Source organism: Passer montanus, unplaced genomic scaffold (genome assembly GCF_014805655.1).
Source record: "Passer montanus isolate IOZ18808 unplaced genomic scaffold, ASM1480565v1 scaffold83, whole genome shotgun sequence".
NCBI lineage: Eukaryota > Metazoa > Chordata > Aves > Passeriformes > Passeridae > Passer > Passer montanus.
The window spans coordinates 416744-432234 of NW_024373590.1; the positions used below are offsets into that span (position 1 = coordinate 416744).

The following is a 15491-nucleotide window of genomic DNA, read 5'->3' on the forward strand; positions in this document are numbered from 1 at the left end:
ACCATTTTGTAGACTTCCAAACAGGCATAAATATTTATTTAATCAGTTTTTATGGAATAGTTAGATCAAAAAAAAATGAGGCTTGGATGAAAATTTGGTTACATCAATACTTTCTGGAGCTGTTTTGTGAGTGGTGGTAGATCTACTGGTGGTAGATCATTTTGTGATACTAGGCAGGTGGTCTAATGTAAAAATGAGAGCAGAATGGGGGTAGAAGGCATGTGGAAATTAGGAGATACTTTATTTTTAATAGATTTTAATATGCTTTCTGCAAATTTTTGTATTTGCACAGAAGCTGATCCACTCCAGGTTCTGTGCTCTGGGAATAGCACTTGCAGAAATTCTCAGTTTGAAGCTCTTAGCTCTAACAAGTAGGAGGATAGAAAATACTTTTTAAATAGAGAAACATTACACAAAGTGGGTTATATCTGAAATAATTCTACCTTTATGAATTTTAAAAGATATTACATCAGTTTTGTCTCCATTTACTTGAAGCCAAGTGTGCCAGTTAGTTGATATTTATGTGTTTGGTGACTTCTTACTGAAACAAGTCTCCAGTAAGACTCTTTTTAACTATTAAGTTAAACTATTTAGACTCCAAGTCTCTTTTTAACTATTCTCTTCTGTAGTAGTCCCTCAGTGAAGGGACAAGAAGATGCTTCACAACTCAGACTGTTTCATCAGTTTAGCATACAGATTGAAGAGGCAGCAGGACACTGGCTTGAACTCAGAGGATGTAAAAAACAGGATAAAATGTGTTTGGAGTAACTGCATGTTTAATCTGTTAGTCAGTTTTCTAGAGTACATAGACTTCCTACCATGTGCTGCTCAAATGCTCTTTCTGTGAAAGCATAGTTTTTGGAGCAGAAATTCTGAAAGTGCTTTTTAAGTTCCTGTTTTCACCAAGACCGATGTGGTAGGGAAATTGCGTGTCCAGATGAACCATATGCCTCCTCCTGTTAAGCCTTGACATGTTAATCCTTTGTGTAGTGTGGGGGGTAATTTATCGTGCCTTGAATTTTTTTTGTTTCTACCTTCTTGTCACATTTTTTCTGAGACTGTCAGCAAGACAGAATTTTCTTCATTTTCATGTCGACATAACAAGCTCAACTGAAGCCTTCTCACTGAGGGATGGATGTGGCCTGTGCAGTAAGTAATACTGTAATACTTCGACAAGTAGAACGCTTGAAACATTTTATTCAAGTCATTTTCACATAAACTTGCAACCATAATACGGGCAGGTAACACAAAAATATGAAAGTGCAGTGAAGAATACAAAGCTAGTGCCTGAATATTATAAATTAGAGCTCTTCAGATAAAGATGCAAAGTTATTGAAATTAAGACTCTTTGAAGAAAAGTGAGGGAAATAATGAAAAGTCTTCAAGAAAGTTGCAAAAAATAAGTGGCATTTCACTGTATCTGTAGCATTTAGTTGCATAATAAAAACCTCCCAATTACATACTCTTTGGTTTTAATTCAAGTTAAAAATCTTTCAGCACCTTTTAGGATTTGGAGAAAATGAAAATGCCTTTTTGGCATAAATGTGAGACACAGGATAAACCACCTTTCAGTGTCTCATTTATGAAAACCACCCTGCTGGTTTTGAATGAGCACACTGCAAACAATGCATGAATGACAACAGGAAGATACATTTGATATGTGCATTCATTCTGGAGCAGAAAAAACCGAGTAGACTTTTCCTAACACAAAAACATCATCTACACAATGTTTTGGTTCCATTGGTGACCAGTCTGTCATTTTTGTTACACTTTTATCTAGAAATACACAAATACCAAATGTATTTCAGGATTAAAAAAAAAATATATATAACAAACCCTTCCTCTAATGAGCCTGACATACATTATGTTCCTTATGTGCAATTCATAAGTAAAGATTTGAAGTGTGGGAGGTTATTGTTTCACACACACTTACACATTCTGGCTTTTCAGAAGAAATTTGAGACTGCAAGACAGCAAATTTGTAGTAGAAATCCCACAAAATTTAAATCTGGTTTTGCTCCCACTGAGACCAATGTCAATACATTTCAAAGATAAGGGAATAAGCCTGATGTCTGGTAAAATGGACTCCAAATACAATTTGCTGTAAAAATAAAAACTTTCCAAAACAGTTTCTAAAAATGCACATAATCCCAAAAACATATTCCAGTACACAAAAAATAAGGTGTCAAATCTGCAGAGCCAAGATACTGAAAATATTGGGTGGTGCTCCCCTAGTTAGAACTATTTCTACACATGCTATATAATAAACTCTTCTACTTCTAACTGCATTGTGATTGACTATAGTTAGACAGGGTTGAAGTCACATTCCTTCATTTTTTTTAATCCTAAAATCCCTTGGTTTTTTGTTCATGTTTTAGGCAATTTTTTGTGCTATTGTACATCAATGTCATGTCGCTTAACACACATTTCAAAACAAATACAATATTTTGCTACGGAAAAAAAAGCTACATTTTTGTAGCTCCAGTATCCCCAATATTCAAAGTTACAGCATTCAACACCTTTCCAAACGAGGCCATTCCCACTTGTTCCACCCACACAGATGCTCAAGGCCCCTCTGGCTCCTTGCTGACTTCAGTGGAGTTCTGCAAGTAGTTTGGGCACAGACGTGAGAGCAGGTGAGTGTGTCACGCGCGAGGGTACCCCCCTTCCCGCGGCTGCTCCGGCTCCAGTTAGTGCTCTCATATCCCACATTCAGCATCAGGCACCATGAGGTACGAGCGCACCACCTCTTCCCAGGAAGCAGCCCGTGCCCACAGCCTGGCTTCCATTCAGTAGCTTTTGTGTCCATTGCCCAAGCTGCTCTCAGGACTTTGACCCCAGTTTTGACCTAAGTCTGTAGAAAGGTGAATGCGCTTGCATCCCTTACCACCTCTTAAACCTAAGAACTCTGGGCTGAGATTTCAGAAGCCTAGACTTTAAACAGACCCTCGTTTTTGCACACATGTGTAACAAATGGTCTTCTCATAAATCAAGTTTCCAAATTTTGCTTCTGTTCATTGCCCGTACTAGTTACAGATTGCCAAAATAGATCTTGCAGCAAACAGGAAGGGACCTGCAGGTGTAAATTAAATTATTCCGCACCCTCTCCCACTGGTGGGTGGACATCACCAGGCTGCTCGTTCTCAGGCTCCTTTTAAGTTCTGATTGTGCAAATTTGTAACCAAGTTATGATTAAGGTGGAAATAAATTAATATACTAAAGAACAGCTGATCTGTGAAGGATATTATGGTAATTCATCAAAATTCCAAATTAAATCCATAGGGTCCCAAAGTATAAAATATTTCCAGATACTACCTGAAGTATTCTCAATAGTGATAATAAAACCTCTCCATACTCCTCAGATTTTTAATTTTTAACTATATTGAATAGCACATTTTTTTCTATTTTTTTTTTAATTTATTGAGCTTCCAATATTTCATTAGGTATTTTGAACTGCTGATAAAATTAATGAACACCAATCAATATTTCTAGGTCCCATTGCTCCAAAAGTAGATTCTTCATTTTACATGATCAGAAATCTTCTGAAAAAAAAAAAAAGCCAGATCCCCTTGTGATATGTCATTTCACAGTTTAAAACAAAAATCACAGCTACTGTAGCTTACAGCAGGGTGCACTGCAAAAGCAAAATAATTTGGGGATGGGAGGAGGAGTAGTACACCCAGCACCAGTTAAGCAGTTCAGCAAAAACCTTAATTTGGGCTGGAAGTTTGTCCGCTTAACAATGTTGCATTTAGTTCCTGAACAGCCTAAAGTAGGATGTCAAATACACTGATTTTTGCTCTTCCTCTCTACATAGTATATTTTCAAATTTGTTATTTTGAATACTGAGATATACATTTTAAAGTCAACTACAGTACTTAAGGGGGAAGCAGGTAGTAGGTTTTGTTCACGCTAAAAATACTTTGTAAGAGATTCTGACCTACTTCTGTTTGTGGTGCCACCTGAGTTAATTGCCTGTATTATTTTGATGGTTAACCTGTTCAAGTTGGATGTTTTTCATAGATGACCACATCAGGGACTCTTCATCAAGAGTCCATTTCTTAACCGGTATCTTTTATCCACATTAAGTTTGTGGAACTTTTTTAAAAGTCCCACTTTGAAAAATTTATTGAACATATAAAGGTGGGCAAGCTGTTTAATTAATTTTCACAGATTAAAGGTGTATTTCAAAACCCCATCTGTTTTTCACTTAAGAAAATGGAAAAACTTCTAATGTATTAAAAATGTAAACATAACTTTTCTTGCGGGGGTATAACTGATATATATAATATATATGTATTTCTCTGCTATATGTTAATATTCCTTGAAAACTGAACATACTTCTCTCTTTCATATCAATGTGTCCTAGCAAGAATTTTTAATAGTACTGTATTATCACTCTTAATCTGTTTTTCATTATGGTCTTTTCTGAGATAGCTGACATTAGTACTTTCTCTTGAGTTTTATTTAATTCATTTTGCATACATTTTTTTCTACATTTTTAAATATGTTCAACTCATCCACCAGTAATATTCCCACTGAAGTCTACTATCACATAAACTCCAAATTGGAAGGAGCTAAGAAATGGTCCCATGTTTTTATGAATGAGTTAGATTATAAAAATTTAAAATATCTCTACATGAAGCACCAGTTTCACGCATTTCAATAGCAACACAAGTAATGCCAATTTAGATTCCTAAAATCCAGTTAAGTTTTGGCTGAGAAGCAGCAGAAGTGCTTCAAAGTCACGTAAGGTGTGTGGGTGTATCTGTGTATGTTCTGTAGCTTTGTTTCTATACTGTTTGCATCCTAGTGAAGTCTGTATAATGACACTTCAGTTCAAAACATCTGTCACCATCTCATCCACTTCTTGCATCTTTCTCAGTATCTGTTGAAAGAAGATAAATCATTTTATGCAGGTGAACAGGCACGCACAGAAAGAGGAACTGCTGAATACCCACTTGTCACCTTGAAAGCACAAGCCAGCCAACAGTAACAGACATTTTGTTCCCTAGCCCTGCATGAACATGTACCTGAGAGAGATATAAAGTATGGGCTACATAAATACATACATTCATAAATATATATATATGTGTGTGTGTGTGTGTGTGTGTGTATATATATATATATATACATATACTTGTACCTATAAAAATATATATGAGGTGTTAGCCTGGAGGAGGCTGAGGAGAGATCTCATCACTCTCTATGAAACCCCAAGAGGAGGCAGTGGTGACGTGTGGGTTGGTCTCTTCTCCCACGTAACCAGTGAGACAGGATGAGAGGAAATGGCCTCAAGAGGAGGTTTAGATGGGATAGCAGGGGAAACTTCTTCACATAAAGGGTTGTGAAACATTAGAGCGGAATACCCAGGGAAGTGGTGAGGTCGCTATCCCTGGAAGTGTTCAGAAGCAGTGTGAATATGGCACTTGAGACTATGGTTTAATGGTAAGCATGGTGTTGATCTGAGGTTGATGGCTGGACTTTATGATCTAAAAGGTCTTTTCTGACATTAACTATTCTATTATTCTATGTATTCAGTAACATAGAAGTTAAAGGCATGAAATGTAAGTTTGGCTCATTTAACTACTGATTTCCTAATGCAAAGTGAGAAATGAATATTTTACAGGCTAATTAAAAAAGTCACATTAATTCAGTCTATTTGTTTCACTGATATTGTTATAGAAGACTACACTGGTCATATGTTTTTCCTTGACTGCTCTGGAATTTGTTTAATATGAAGCTCTATACAATGTTAATACTCCTTATACAATCCAAGCCAAGTCTCTTGATAAATATTTCATGTGAGCAACTTACACAGTGTTCTGAGATCTGCTTACCTCTGTGTTACAGAAGACTGCTTTCTCTGTGTGTTTTCACAGATACTAAGGTACAGTAGACCATGAGGACATTTATTAAATGAATTTGCCTTTTTGGAGGAAAAAATGTAAAAAATGCACAATTTTGGCGTTGCTTAAACTTTTAAAGAGCAAAACTGTAAATGAAGGATGTGTGAAAGAACTGTTTCAGGGAGGATGGCTGCTCTGCAGGCAGCAGCAGCAGCAAAGTAACACGTGTGGGATTTTGCAGATGTGTTAAAGAGCACTATAGCTGCTCAGTTGCATGTGGGTGCTGTAAAAGGGCACTGAATGATTCTAGAAAGGTCCTGATGCAAGTACAAAAGAAGGTGTGTGAGCCAAAGGTTGTTATCTGGCAGAGCAGACAGGAGCAGCAGTTTTGGAAAGTGTGACATATTCCAACGGCATGAGTGCCAGAGCAAAATTCCCACAAATTTTAAGACTCCCACAAAACAAAATCCTGACAGTGGGGCAGAGTGTCAGAGAAACCTGCAGTGGGGAGGCACTTACGGTGAAATTGTGCAGCCAGAGGCGTAGGCGTGGTGGCCCGTGTAGCGGATGTCGCAGCGGACGATGTTGTTGGAGTAATCGGATTCAGGCACCAGGTAGCTGGGGTTTACACTCACCTGGAGGGGAGAGAGCACACTGCTGTCTGCTGCCATGCTTCAGCTGGTAACTTATATGCCAAAGCATGTATGCAAATGATTTGCTTCATTAAACAGGAAAAAAAAAAAAAGCTCCAAAAAAAAACCTCCCCCTTCCCAGTACGCTTACCTTCAGAATGTAATTTCCAGGTTTTACATCAGTAATATCAATCCACTGGCAATCTATGTCAGCATTGTAAGTGTCGTAGCAGCCAGGGCTCAGACCCTCAAGAATGAAGTAAAGATTGATGTGAAAAAACATTAATCTTTAGAAACGGTGACATTATAGACATTAGGGACACTCAGACTGAAGTTACTTAACTATCACAGTTCACTGAGAAAATTAACTTAGAAAATTAATCTTATTTTTAGCTGGCATTTTACTTGTGTGTCTAAACTAGAACACCTAGGTCTAATGTACCACTTAGACTGCCCTTTATCACTACTGGATAACAAACACCTACAATATTGACAGTTGTTCATCTGTGAGGTATCTGTATTTTCTTATAATCATTTGTTACAGTACTCCTTTTATGTAAAAACTGTTGATGATATTATTTCCTGTTCTTCACATAAGATCAGAATACAATAAAAATTGACCACAGACTGGAGGTAAGGATCTATAAATGTTGAGTGAATATCTTCTGCGGTCATGAGTACAGACAGACTTGATCACCATGTTGGAACCTCTCTCTACCCTTAGGAAAGATGCAACTTTTTGCTATGAATGTGCCATCTTTGAATAGTAGGGGTAAGGGCCATTTTCACATTGAGCTTTGCATGGGAATGGTGTCTCTACAGGCAAATAGTGATACAAGAATCTGAGGGAACTGAAAATGTAGCCTTTGTTCCAGATGCATCTTTCTTAAAAATTCTTTGTTGTTAGGAACATGAGTAAGAATCCCCACATATGAATGTATTGGCGGTTCAAAGCTAGTGTCTTTAGCTGTGGCCAATACAGATTGCTCTAGGCAGAGCTGATCTGTTCTGGCAACACTCAGAGTGCAGAAAACCCAAGTCCTGCAGGAATTCCCTCTTGACCCAGCTGGTGATCAGCTCAGACTCTTGTGTGTTTGTGCCAAGTCTGAGGCTGGAGGAAAGTTTTACAGTCCAATTACAAACCCCTGAAATATGGGCTTCCAGTGGAAATGCTGACACAGCCATGATTCTAGTGACACAAATACACCAGCTGTAAAATATGTATGTTGCTTAGTTAGATGTCATAGTCTACAGAAGTAGAAAAAGTATTTGTAAAACCTCTTCAAAGCCTCTATATATTGCAGATCATTCATTATAGTTAAAATTCAAATGTGGACAAGTCAGCAGGGAAACATGGCTGTCATTTCTCTGTGACAGAATAACTACCTTCTAGATTAAAAGTTGCAGAATAAGGGATACAGGTTTATGTGTACGTATGGCCACATTGAGTTAAACCACAGATCCAGCAAAGCTCAGTGTCATGTCTCTGACAGTGCTCAGCAGCAGACGCCTAACAAGAAAAGAGCATAAGGAGTGGGATGTGTAATGTCAGGCAAATTCCTTCCACCAGGCATTTAACTGTATTTAAGGCATGGGATTTTTGTGTTTAATAACATCTGTTATTTTGTCTAAATTCTTCTTGATCCCATGGAGATTTCTGATCTGTGCAACATCTAATGGCAAGGAATTTAATACTTCATTCATGTGTCCAAAGACCACTCCTCTGTGTTTTAAAGCTGTTGCCTGACAGGTCTTCAGTTCATATATTGACAGAAACATCAACTATTGTCAGTAAATATCAAAAATTTCTTCTTTCAATACACCAGTCAAATCTTGGTCTAACTTCTGGTTTTCCAAATGGAATAGTCTATGAAATTTCTTAGCCATACTACATTGCTAATCAACCTAGTTCTGCTGGGATTGGCTGGTTAGGATTTTTTAAGCTTTTCTTTAGCAGTTCTGAGAGGTGGTGATGCAATACTCAAGGCAGGAGTCTTGCATGTATTTGCCTATCATAATGGTATGTTCCGTTTTCCATGTTACCCTGGCACCTGGCTGTACGTTTGTGCGTGGCCCATCATAACATCCAGGCAGGTGCCATTCTCTTTAACAGCCTCCTGCTGCACGGGCCCCCTGGCACCTGGCTGTACGTTTGTGCATGGCCCATCATAACATCATAACATCCAGGCAGGTGCCATTCTCTTTAACAGCCTCCTGCTGCACGGGCACAGAACAATACTCTGAGATTACTGTGCCAGGCTGCCAGCCAGCAGCTGCGGGTGTTAGAAAAATCCAGCCCCTTACAGCTTCAGACTTCACAAGGGAGAAAACAACGGCTATGAACTCTGGCGCCAGCCAGTGACATCAGTTTGGGGAGATGAGCACTGGGAACAGCTTCTTTATGGGCTGTCTGGAGTGCCCCTTAGCAAGCCCGACCAGTCCTACTGCCACGAGAGCTTGTGGTGTGTTTTAATATAGTTCAGTCAGCAATGGTGCTACGCTAGGGAGTGTCACTGCCCTTTAGCAAGAAACCCACAGCAGGTGGGTGAATTACCATCTCCAGGTTAGTATCCTGGTCTCTGTAACGGGGATTCCAGAAGCTAGTTAGGGCATCAGCTAATTTAGGGCATCAGGTGATTAGCAGAAAAGTTACCCAAACACAAACACGTGGTTGTCTCCAAGCAACTCCTACCTGTGTGTGTGCTGTACACGCATACCGCCTGTAATATCCATAATCACAGGAAGTATCTTCAAGGCAGAAACTTGCTTTGTGTCCCTCAGCAACTTTTCTATGTGAGCTTGCATCCAACAAGTCATAGTGGCTGAATTCATCCATGCTGTGATAATGTCTGTTAAACCACAGATACATTATTAGAGATGGCTCAGATCTTATCAATAGCATTTTCACATATTCCTGTTTGATCTACATCCTGTCAAATCTGGACAAATTTTATTTACTACCCAAAACCTGTGTGTTAGTATACTTTTCTACTACTGACCACTAATTATTTTCATTACTCTCATTTTCAAATACCACATGTCATCCTATAAATAAATAATAGTTTTTAATTTGTTATGGGAAAGACTCCATAGTAGCACTGTTTTTCCAAAATTCTGTTTCACCTTTTTTCCAACAACAATAGCAAGTATTTAGTACTTCATATTTGAATTTAACATCTTATAAGTGTCTTTAACCAGGGGTTTGTTAGGAATGCTTACCTTACATACCATAAATTCCATGGAAGTTTGCTACTTGCTAGCAAAACCCCAACAATTTGGTTTCACATTTCCCTGGCCCTCAGCCAATGTAACACATTTGTAACATTGGTGAAGGCAAAATCTGTATAAAGAAAGCTTCTCTGTACTGGCAATGCAGATTTAATTCAATATCAGCTATTTTTCCAGTCTGTACGTAATGCTGTCTCTATTTCAGAAGTGTGTATGCTTTTGATTTGGGCAAAGTGATGCATTTTTCTTGCTTTCACACAAAGTGACTTCTAGCTCTTACTGTGGAGATTTAACACCTTGTACTCTTGTAATTTCACCCTTTCCAATGTGTGGGAAAATAAACCGTGTCTTTGCAGGATTTGGCTGTCATTACTTTTGAATGCTATCAGCTCAAGAGGTATATGAGAAAGGCCTAATTAAATAAAACTCAAATGTATTGGTAAAACAAAGCAGCACACAAGCAGGCACATCCAGAACACATCCTCAGACGATGATGACTAACACTGAGGTCTGATGGCTCGCCAAAGCAACTGGCAGTTAGGGCTCATTTCCAAATGAGTTTGCTTCACTGTTATGGAAATGATCACGAGAGATGCATTTTTTTTGCAGGCAATGTATTTTCTGTCCAAGAACTGAATCAACATCAGAGACATTTTGCATCTGGACAGTGATAGCTGGGCTGTCGTGGCACAGTAAGCTCTACAAATAGAAAACTTCAACTGCTCTCTACCCATTTCATCCATTTATCAAGTTTGTAGGCATGAGGGTTGGGGGATTTGTTATTGGTGGAGATTTTTTTCAGGGATAGATGTTAACTAAAGGACTTGTGGATGCTTTTTTGTTAGGTTTGATTCAGTATTAGCTTTTTTGATGCATGTAAGATTTATAAACTGATAATATGAGTCTTTTTTGAAAGAATTTGTTCTAATGATACTAATTTTTCATTCAATACCTAAAACCTCTGCACCTAGAGGGAAACATTCCATTGGCTCAGAAGCCTTCAGACCAAACCCATGTTGCACACCATTTTTAGAAGAGATTAAGTCATCATGTATTTACCTGTAGCATCAGAGTCATATTTTAAGTAAGGTGGAAGTAAGTATTCTGAGTAATTAGTTCTAGTATCTTATAACTGCTCCTGCTGAGAAGTAGCAAAAACTGGAACAAACCTGCAAACTTCTGCACATGAGTTTTCCAAAAAGGTACAAGTTTGCAGTGTTACCTGTTTGTTCACAACATTTCCTTTGTTGTGTTTCCAGCAAATACACTATTTCTAGAGCAATGCTGCTATGTCAAAATATCATCACATATGTACAGAATATTATTGATAATGGGATAAAGTCAGTCAAGCTAAGTCAACTCAGTAGCTTTCTTTTTCCATATTGATCAGACCATTCTTGTGAAGAACAAGCTCATTGAATTCAGCTGAAGAAGTATGGATCACTGTTTGAAGTGATTGGGTGCTATTATAGGGAATATTCTAGTAAATGTACACTTTAGGGTTTCTATTTATTTTTATATGGTTGGGACTTTTATTTACTGATTACACTTAAATGTAAGTGGACTATATGTAAAATAAAATGTGAAAGTGCTAATGTGAAATCTCATTTCAGACTTGTATTTGTATTTAATCTGCACATTCTTTCATACATATGGATAAGCTTTGTATCTATCTTTGCTTCACGTGGCTGTGCAAAGAGTAATTATCACTACCTACAAAGAGTAATTAATAAAATTAATCAGATAGTAAAAGGCTAAAGTTTCCCCATGGTTTCTCTCTACTTCACTTTAGTTTTAGAAAATGTTTTCTTGTAAGTGACAATTGTTAGTGAAAAGCATAATTAGAAGATGCCATACTGGGCACTTCACTCACTGGTGACAGCTGTGCCACTCCCATGAGTAACGGGGTCTGCTGGGCAGAAAATCCGACGTGCCTTGATTTTTCACTCTTTGGGGGAACCTCAGGAGCACCCGATTGTCATAGTCTCTAACATCTGCTCGATAAGCTGAACTGCAATGATACAAATCAAAGAAAACAAAGGAAAAAGCCATAAGTATATGCAAGAAATATTTTGAAAAAATGCTTTCTATTGTCTCAGAAGTAACTGGTACCAGAGATCTTTTCATGCTCCATACGCCTCATGCACTGGAGATTCACAGAGGAATTCCATAGGGTGTGGAAATGCCTGGTGTCAGACCAAGACCTGAGTAAAATTCAGAGCTGGTTTTAATTTTTTAAACGGAAGTTTGACCACTGACTGACTCCCTCTATGAAGAAGATCACTGCTGAGCTGTAAAATTACTCTGGTACCAAAAACCATCATTTCATTAGTTGCTGTTAACCAAAATAACTCCCTGTGTATGCAAGATCACACAACACATGTTTGATTCCATTGTAAAAAAAAAACCTAACTAATATGTTTATGCATCAGGCTGTGTTTTTCTATTCTACATAGCTATTATCTACACTCTTTTAAATACTGGAATATTTTAATCAACCAATAGCCAGCAAGAACACTTCAATGAGTCTCCACTGTGAAGCTAGCAAAAAAAACCGCTGCTATGTCATATTTCTTTTTCTGCAAGTGAAGAGCAGGAATGACCCTGAAACATAAATTTATGATGCTGGTAAATAAATAAATCTGTTTTGCATGATAAGGTATCAAACAAGTTAAAATGGTTAAAAACAGCCATGTTGATTTCATTCCAAACAAAACAGGAAAAATCTCTCTTTGCCAACTGGACAAGACTTAACTTCATAACAAAGCTGTTATTTCAACCCCTTAAGAGACTCTGAAAGACTTTTCAGAGGGATTTTAGTTTTAGGAAACATTAAAAGGCATAGGCCCAGAAACAATTAGCTTATTATAATCTTAATAGGAAATTGTGCTGGTTAAGAATAGAGGTTTTGTTCAGTTTTTGATTTTTTTTTTTTTTTTTTTTGAAGTAACATATGTGCTTGTGGGAGTACAGGAGGGAGATGAAAATCAACTGAATGAAGTGGTTTTCTAGGTGCCTTCATTTCACAAAATTCAGAAACGTTCACGTGTGCCTGGCAATAAAAACATGTAATACAGATTTCCACAGAGTGTAGGTTCTTCAGGAGATCTGCAGCTTGTCTCTCTAATATGGCAGGATTGCTTTCTGACGTGCATACTCTATCACCTGCCACAAACCTGGAAGAAGGTTACAAAGGGCTGTGTTTCCGTGAGCCCTCCTGTCTCACCCTTCTCCACTATTCACCGTGTTCACAGGTGGAAACACGAGCACCGCAACCCACAGCAACTGGGCAAAATCTGGGCACGACGCCTACCTTGCCAAGCAGTTCTCCTCGGCAGCACATCTCAAGTTATACATGGACATCCTCTGGACATATGTGGACGCCTGGATGTAATAGGGATCCGGGACTAAGTCAGGGAGACCTGCAGTTCATCAAACCAACCACATAACAGTAAGATCAACCCAGGACACGTTTGCAAATATTTGGCTACCATCCCAGTCGTTAGAAGCCGTCGTTTTCCTACGGACCCCTGCTCTCCGTTAGCCTCGCCTTCCCCTTTGCTCAGGCTTGTCCCAAACACCCCACCGCAAACACGACGCCCGGACCCCCGGTGGGCTTATCGGCAGCTCGCCCCTCTCCCGGACGCGGGGCCTGGGCTGCCCGCGGTCCGAGAGCCGGGCGAGCGCCTGCCCGGTCAGGTTTCGCCCCGAGCGAGGGCCGGGCGGGGCGGCGAGCCCCGGCGTGCGGGGAGCCAGCGGCACCGGAGGGACGGGACGGGCGGGAAGGAGGGCTCTTACCGTACTGGAAGTAGCCGGTGCCATAGCCGGGTCTGTACCTGCTGCCCTGGCGGGGCCTCTCGTAGGTGTCGTAGTAGTTGTAGTAGGGGTTATCGTCCGTGTACTTGTAGGGGTTGTAGGGGTCGTCTCCTACCATGACATCTTCCCGGCCGGGCCTGAAGCTGCCCAGGGGCGGCAGGCTGCCGGCCCCGGTGCTGCTCCCGTTGCCGTCGGTGCCGGTGCCGCCGGCGGGGCTGGGTCGCGGCGCCCCCGAGGAGGCGCTCCGGGCCGCGGAGGTGGCGGCCGCCGGGCTCCGCTGCGCGCCCCGTGCCGTTGTTCCGCAGCAGCAGGATGGGGCTGCCCGCCGCCCCCGCCGCCTGCCTGCGCCGCGGGGGCTGGTACTGGGAGCCCAGGCTGAGCAGGCTGTACACCTGCCCGTTGTTCTCCCACTGGATCCGCTGCCTCCAGGCGGCGGGGGGCGGCGGGGGATCCCGGCGCGGCGGCTGCTGCTGGCAGCCGGCGGGCCAGAGGCAGCTCCAGTAGATGCACGCGTGAAGCTGGGCGAGCAGGAGCCCCGGCGGCGCGAAACGCATCTTCTCCGCTTTCGTGGGCGCCGGCGGGTAGAGAGATACGGGCGAAACCGGGAGGGGAGGGGTGGGGTGGCGACAGCAGAGCGAGGGGCGCCTTTCCTGCTCGGACGGAGCGGGGGGTGCGGGGAGGCCGAGGGGTGCGGGCTGCGCCTCTGGAAGGGTCGGGCGGGCAGCGGGGTCTCAGGCGCTGCAGCACCCGGGAGGTGCCATCGGGCAGGTCGGGCAGGAAAGGAAACCCGGCCCGGGGGAGGCGGCGAGAGCGGCTTTTCTTCTCCCCGGTATTTATAGGCGAGGGGATGCGAATGGGAGCCGGAGCAAACAATCAGCCTCTCATCGTCCTCCGGCCCGCGCTGGTGTCTGGAGCGAGGGAAGGAGGAGGAGGAGGAGAGACCAGGGACTTTAAACTTGCTGGCACGCTCGCAAAGTTACACAAGCCCCGCTGGCTGGGCTGGCTGCACCCCCGCCATTTGTTCACGTAATGCGGCTGGAAACGTGCGGCCCTGACAGTTCCCCCACGGCCGCCCCCCGCCCGCCCCGCGCGGGGGCGGCTCGGGGGATCGGGAACGGGGGGAACGGGAACGGGGGGGATCGGGGGGACGGGGCGGCTGGGGCCGGCGCGGCGGCGGGGGCTCCCCATCCTCCCTCCCTGCCCTGCCTCCCCCCGCGCCCCGAGCCGTGCCGAGCCTGCCGGCTCGGGGGAACGGGGCGGCTGGGGCCGGCGCGGCGGCGGGGGCTCCCCATCCTCCCTCCCTGCCCTGCCTCCCCCCGCGCCCCGAGCCGTGCCGAGCCTGCGGCGGGCGGGCGCGCTCAGACACACGTAGGCTGCCAGAGTATGCCGTGGGGCAGCGCCAAAGTATGCAAAGGAAAAATGCTATTAGCTCATCAGCGCTGGAGAGACTAGAAACGGGGTGGCGGGGAGGGGGAAGGGGCCGCTGGCGAGAGAGGAAACATGTTTCTGGAAAATGTGCTGGCCGGCACATCTCCCGGGCTGGAGCAGCTGCTGGTGACCTTCGTCTCAGCGCTGAGTAACAGTCGGATCCCCTTGATGACCTCTTAATTAGGAGAAAACCTTTATCAAATAAACTCTTGACTATTGACTTTTGGGTTTTGTGCATATGAGTCACACGAGAAATATATTGGCGATGCTCCTCCCAGAGTAAGTTTTCATTGAAAAGTGAAATTTCACATGGGAGAGGCTTAGCCCCATCACCAGAACAAATAAACCTAGTTTGAGTAGTGTCTCCCCAAAATCTTGCTGGAGAAGAGGAGCAGGCTGCGGCCTGAAAGCCTCTCCCTTCCTTTCTGCTTTTACAAGAGTTCATCAAGGCTGTGTTTTGATAAGTACAATCACCCAGTAAGGCAAATGAATTAAGGTTCATGGATTTCAGCCAAAACTTCTTTTGGGTGTATTTTTC

The 15491-nt window shown here is 42.4% G+C and overlaps 1 protein-coding gene across 1 annotated transcript; it reads right to left on the reverse strand.

The window, feature by feature from the left end:
• Positions 1 to 6364: 6364 nt before the first annotated feature.
• On the reverse strand, positions 6365 to 14225 carry LOX (lysyl oxidase). Its single transcript, XM_039733133.1, is given in 7 exon segments — positions 6365 to 6484; positions 6633 to 6728; positions 9174 to 9330; positions 11583 to 11720; positions 13023 to 13131; positions 13508 to 13812; positions 13814 to 14225. Coding segments are annotated over 7 exon segments (1191 nt in total). The 5' UTR covers positions 14080 to 14225.
• Positions 14226 to 15491: the final 1266 nt, after the last annotated feature.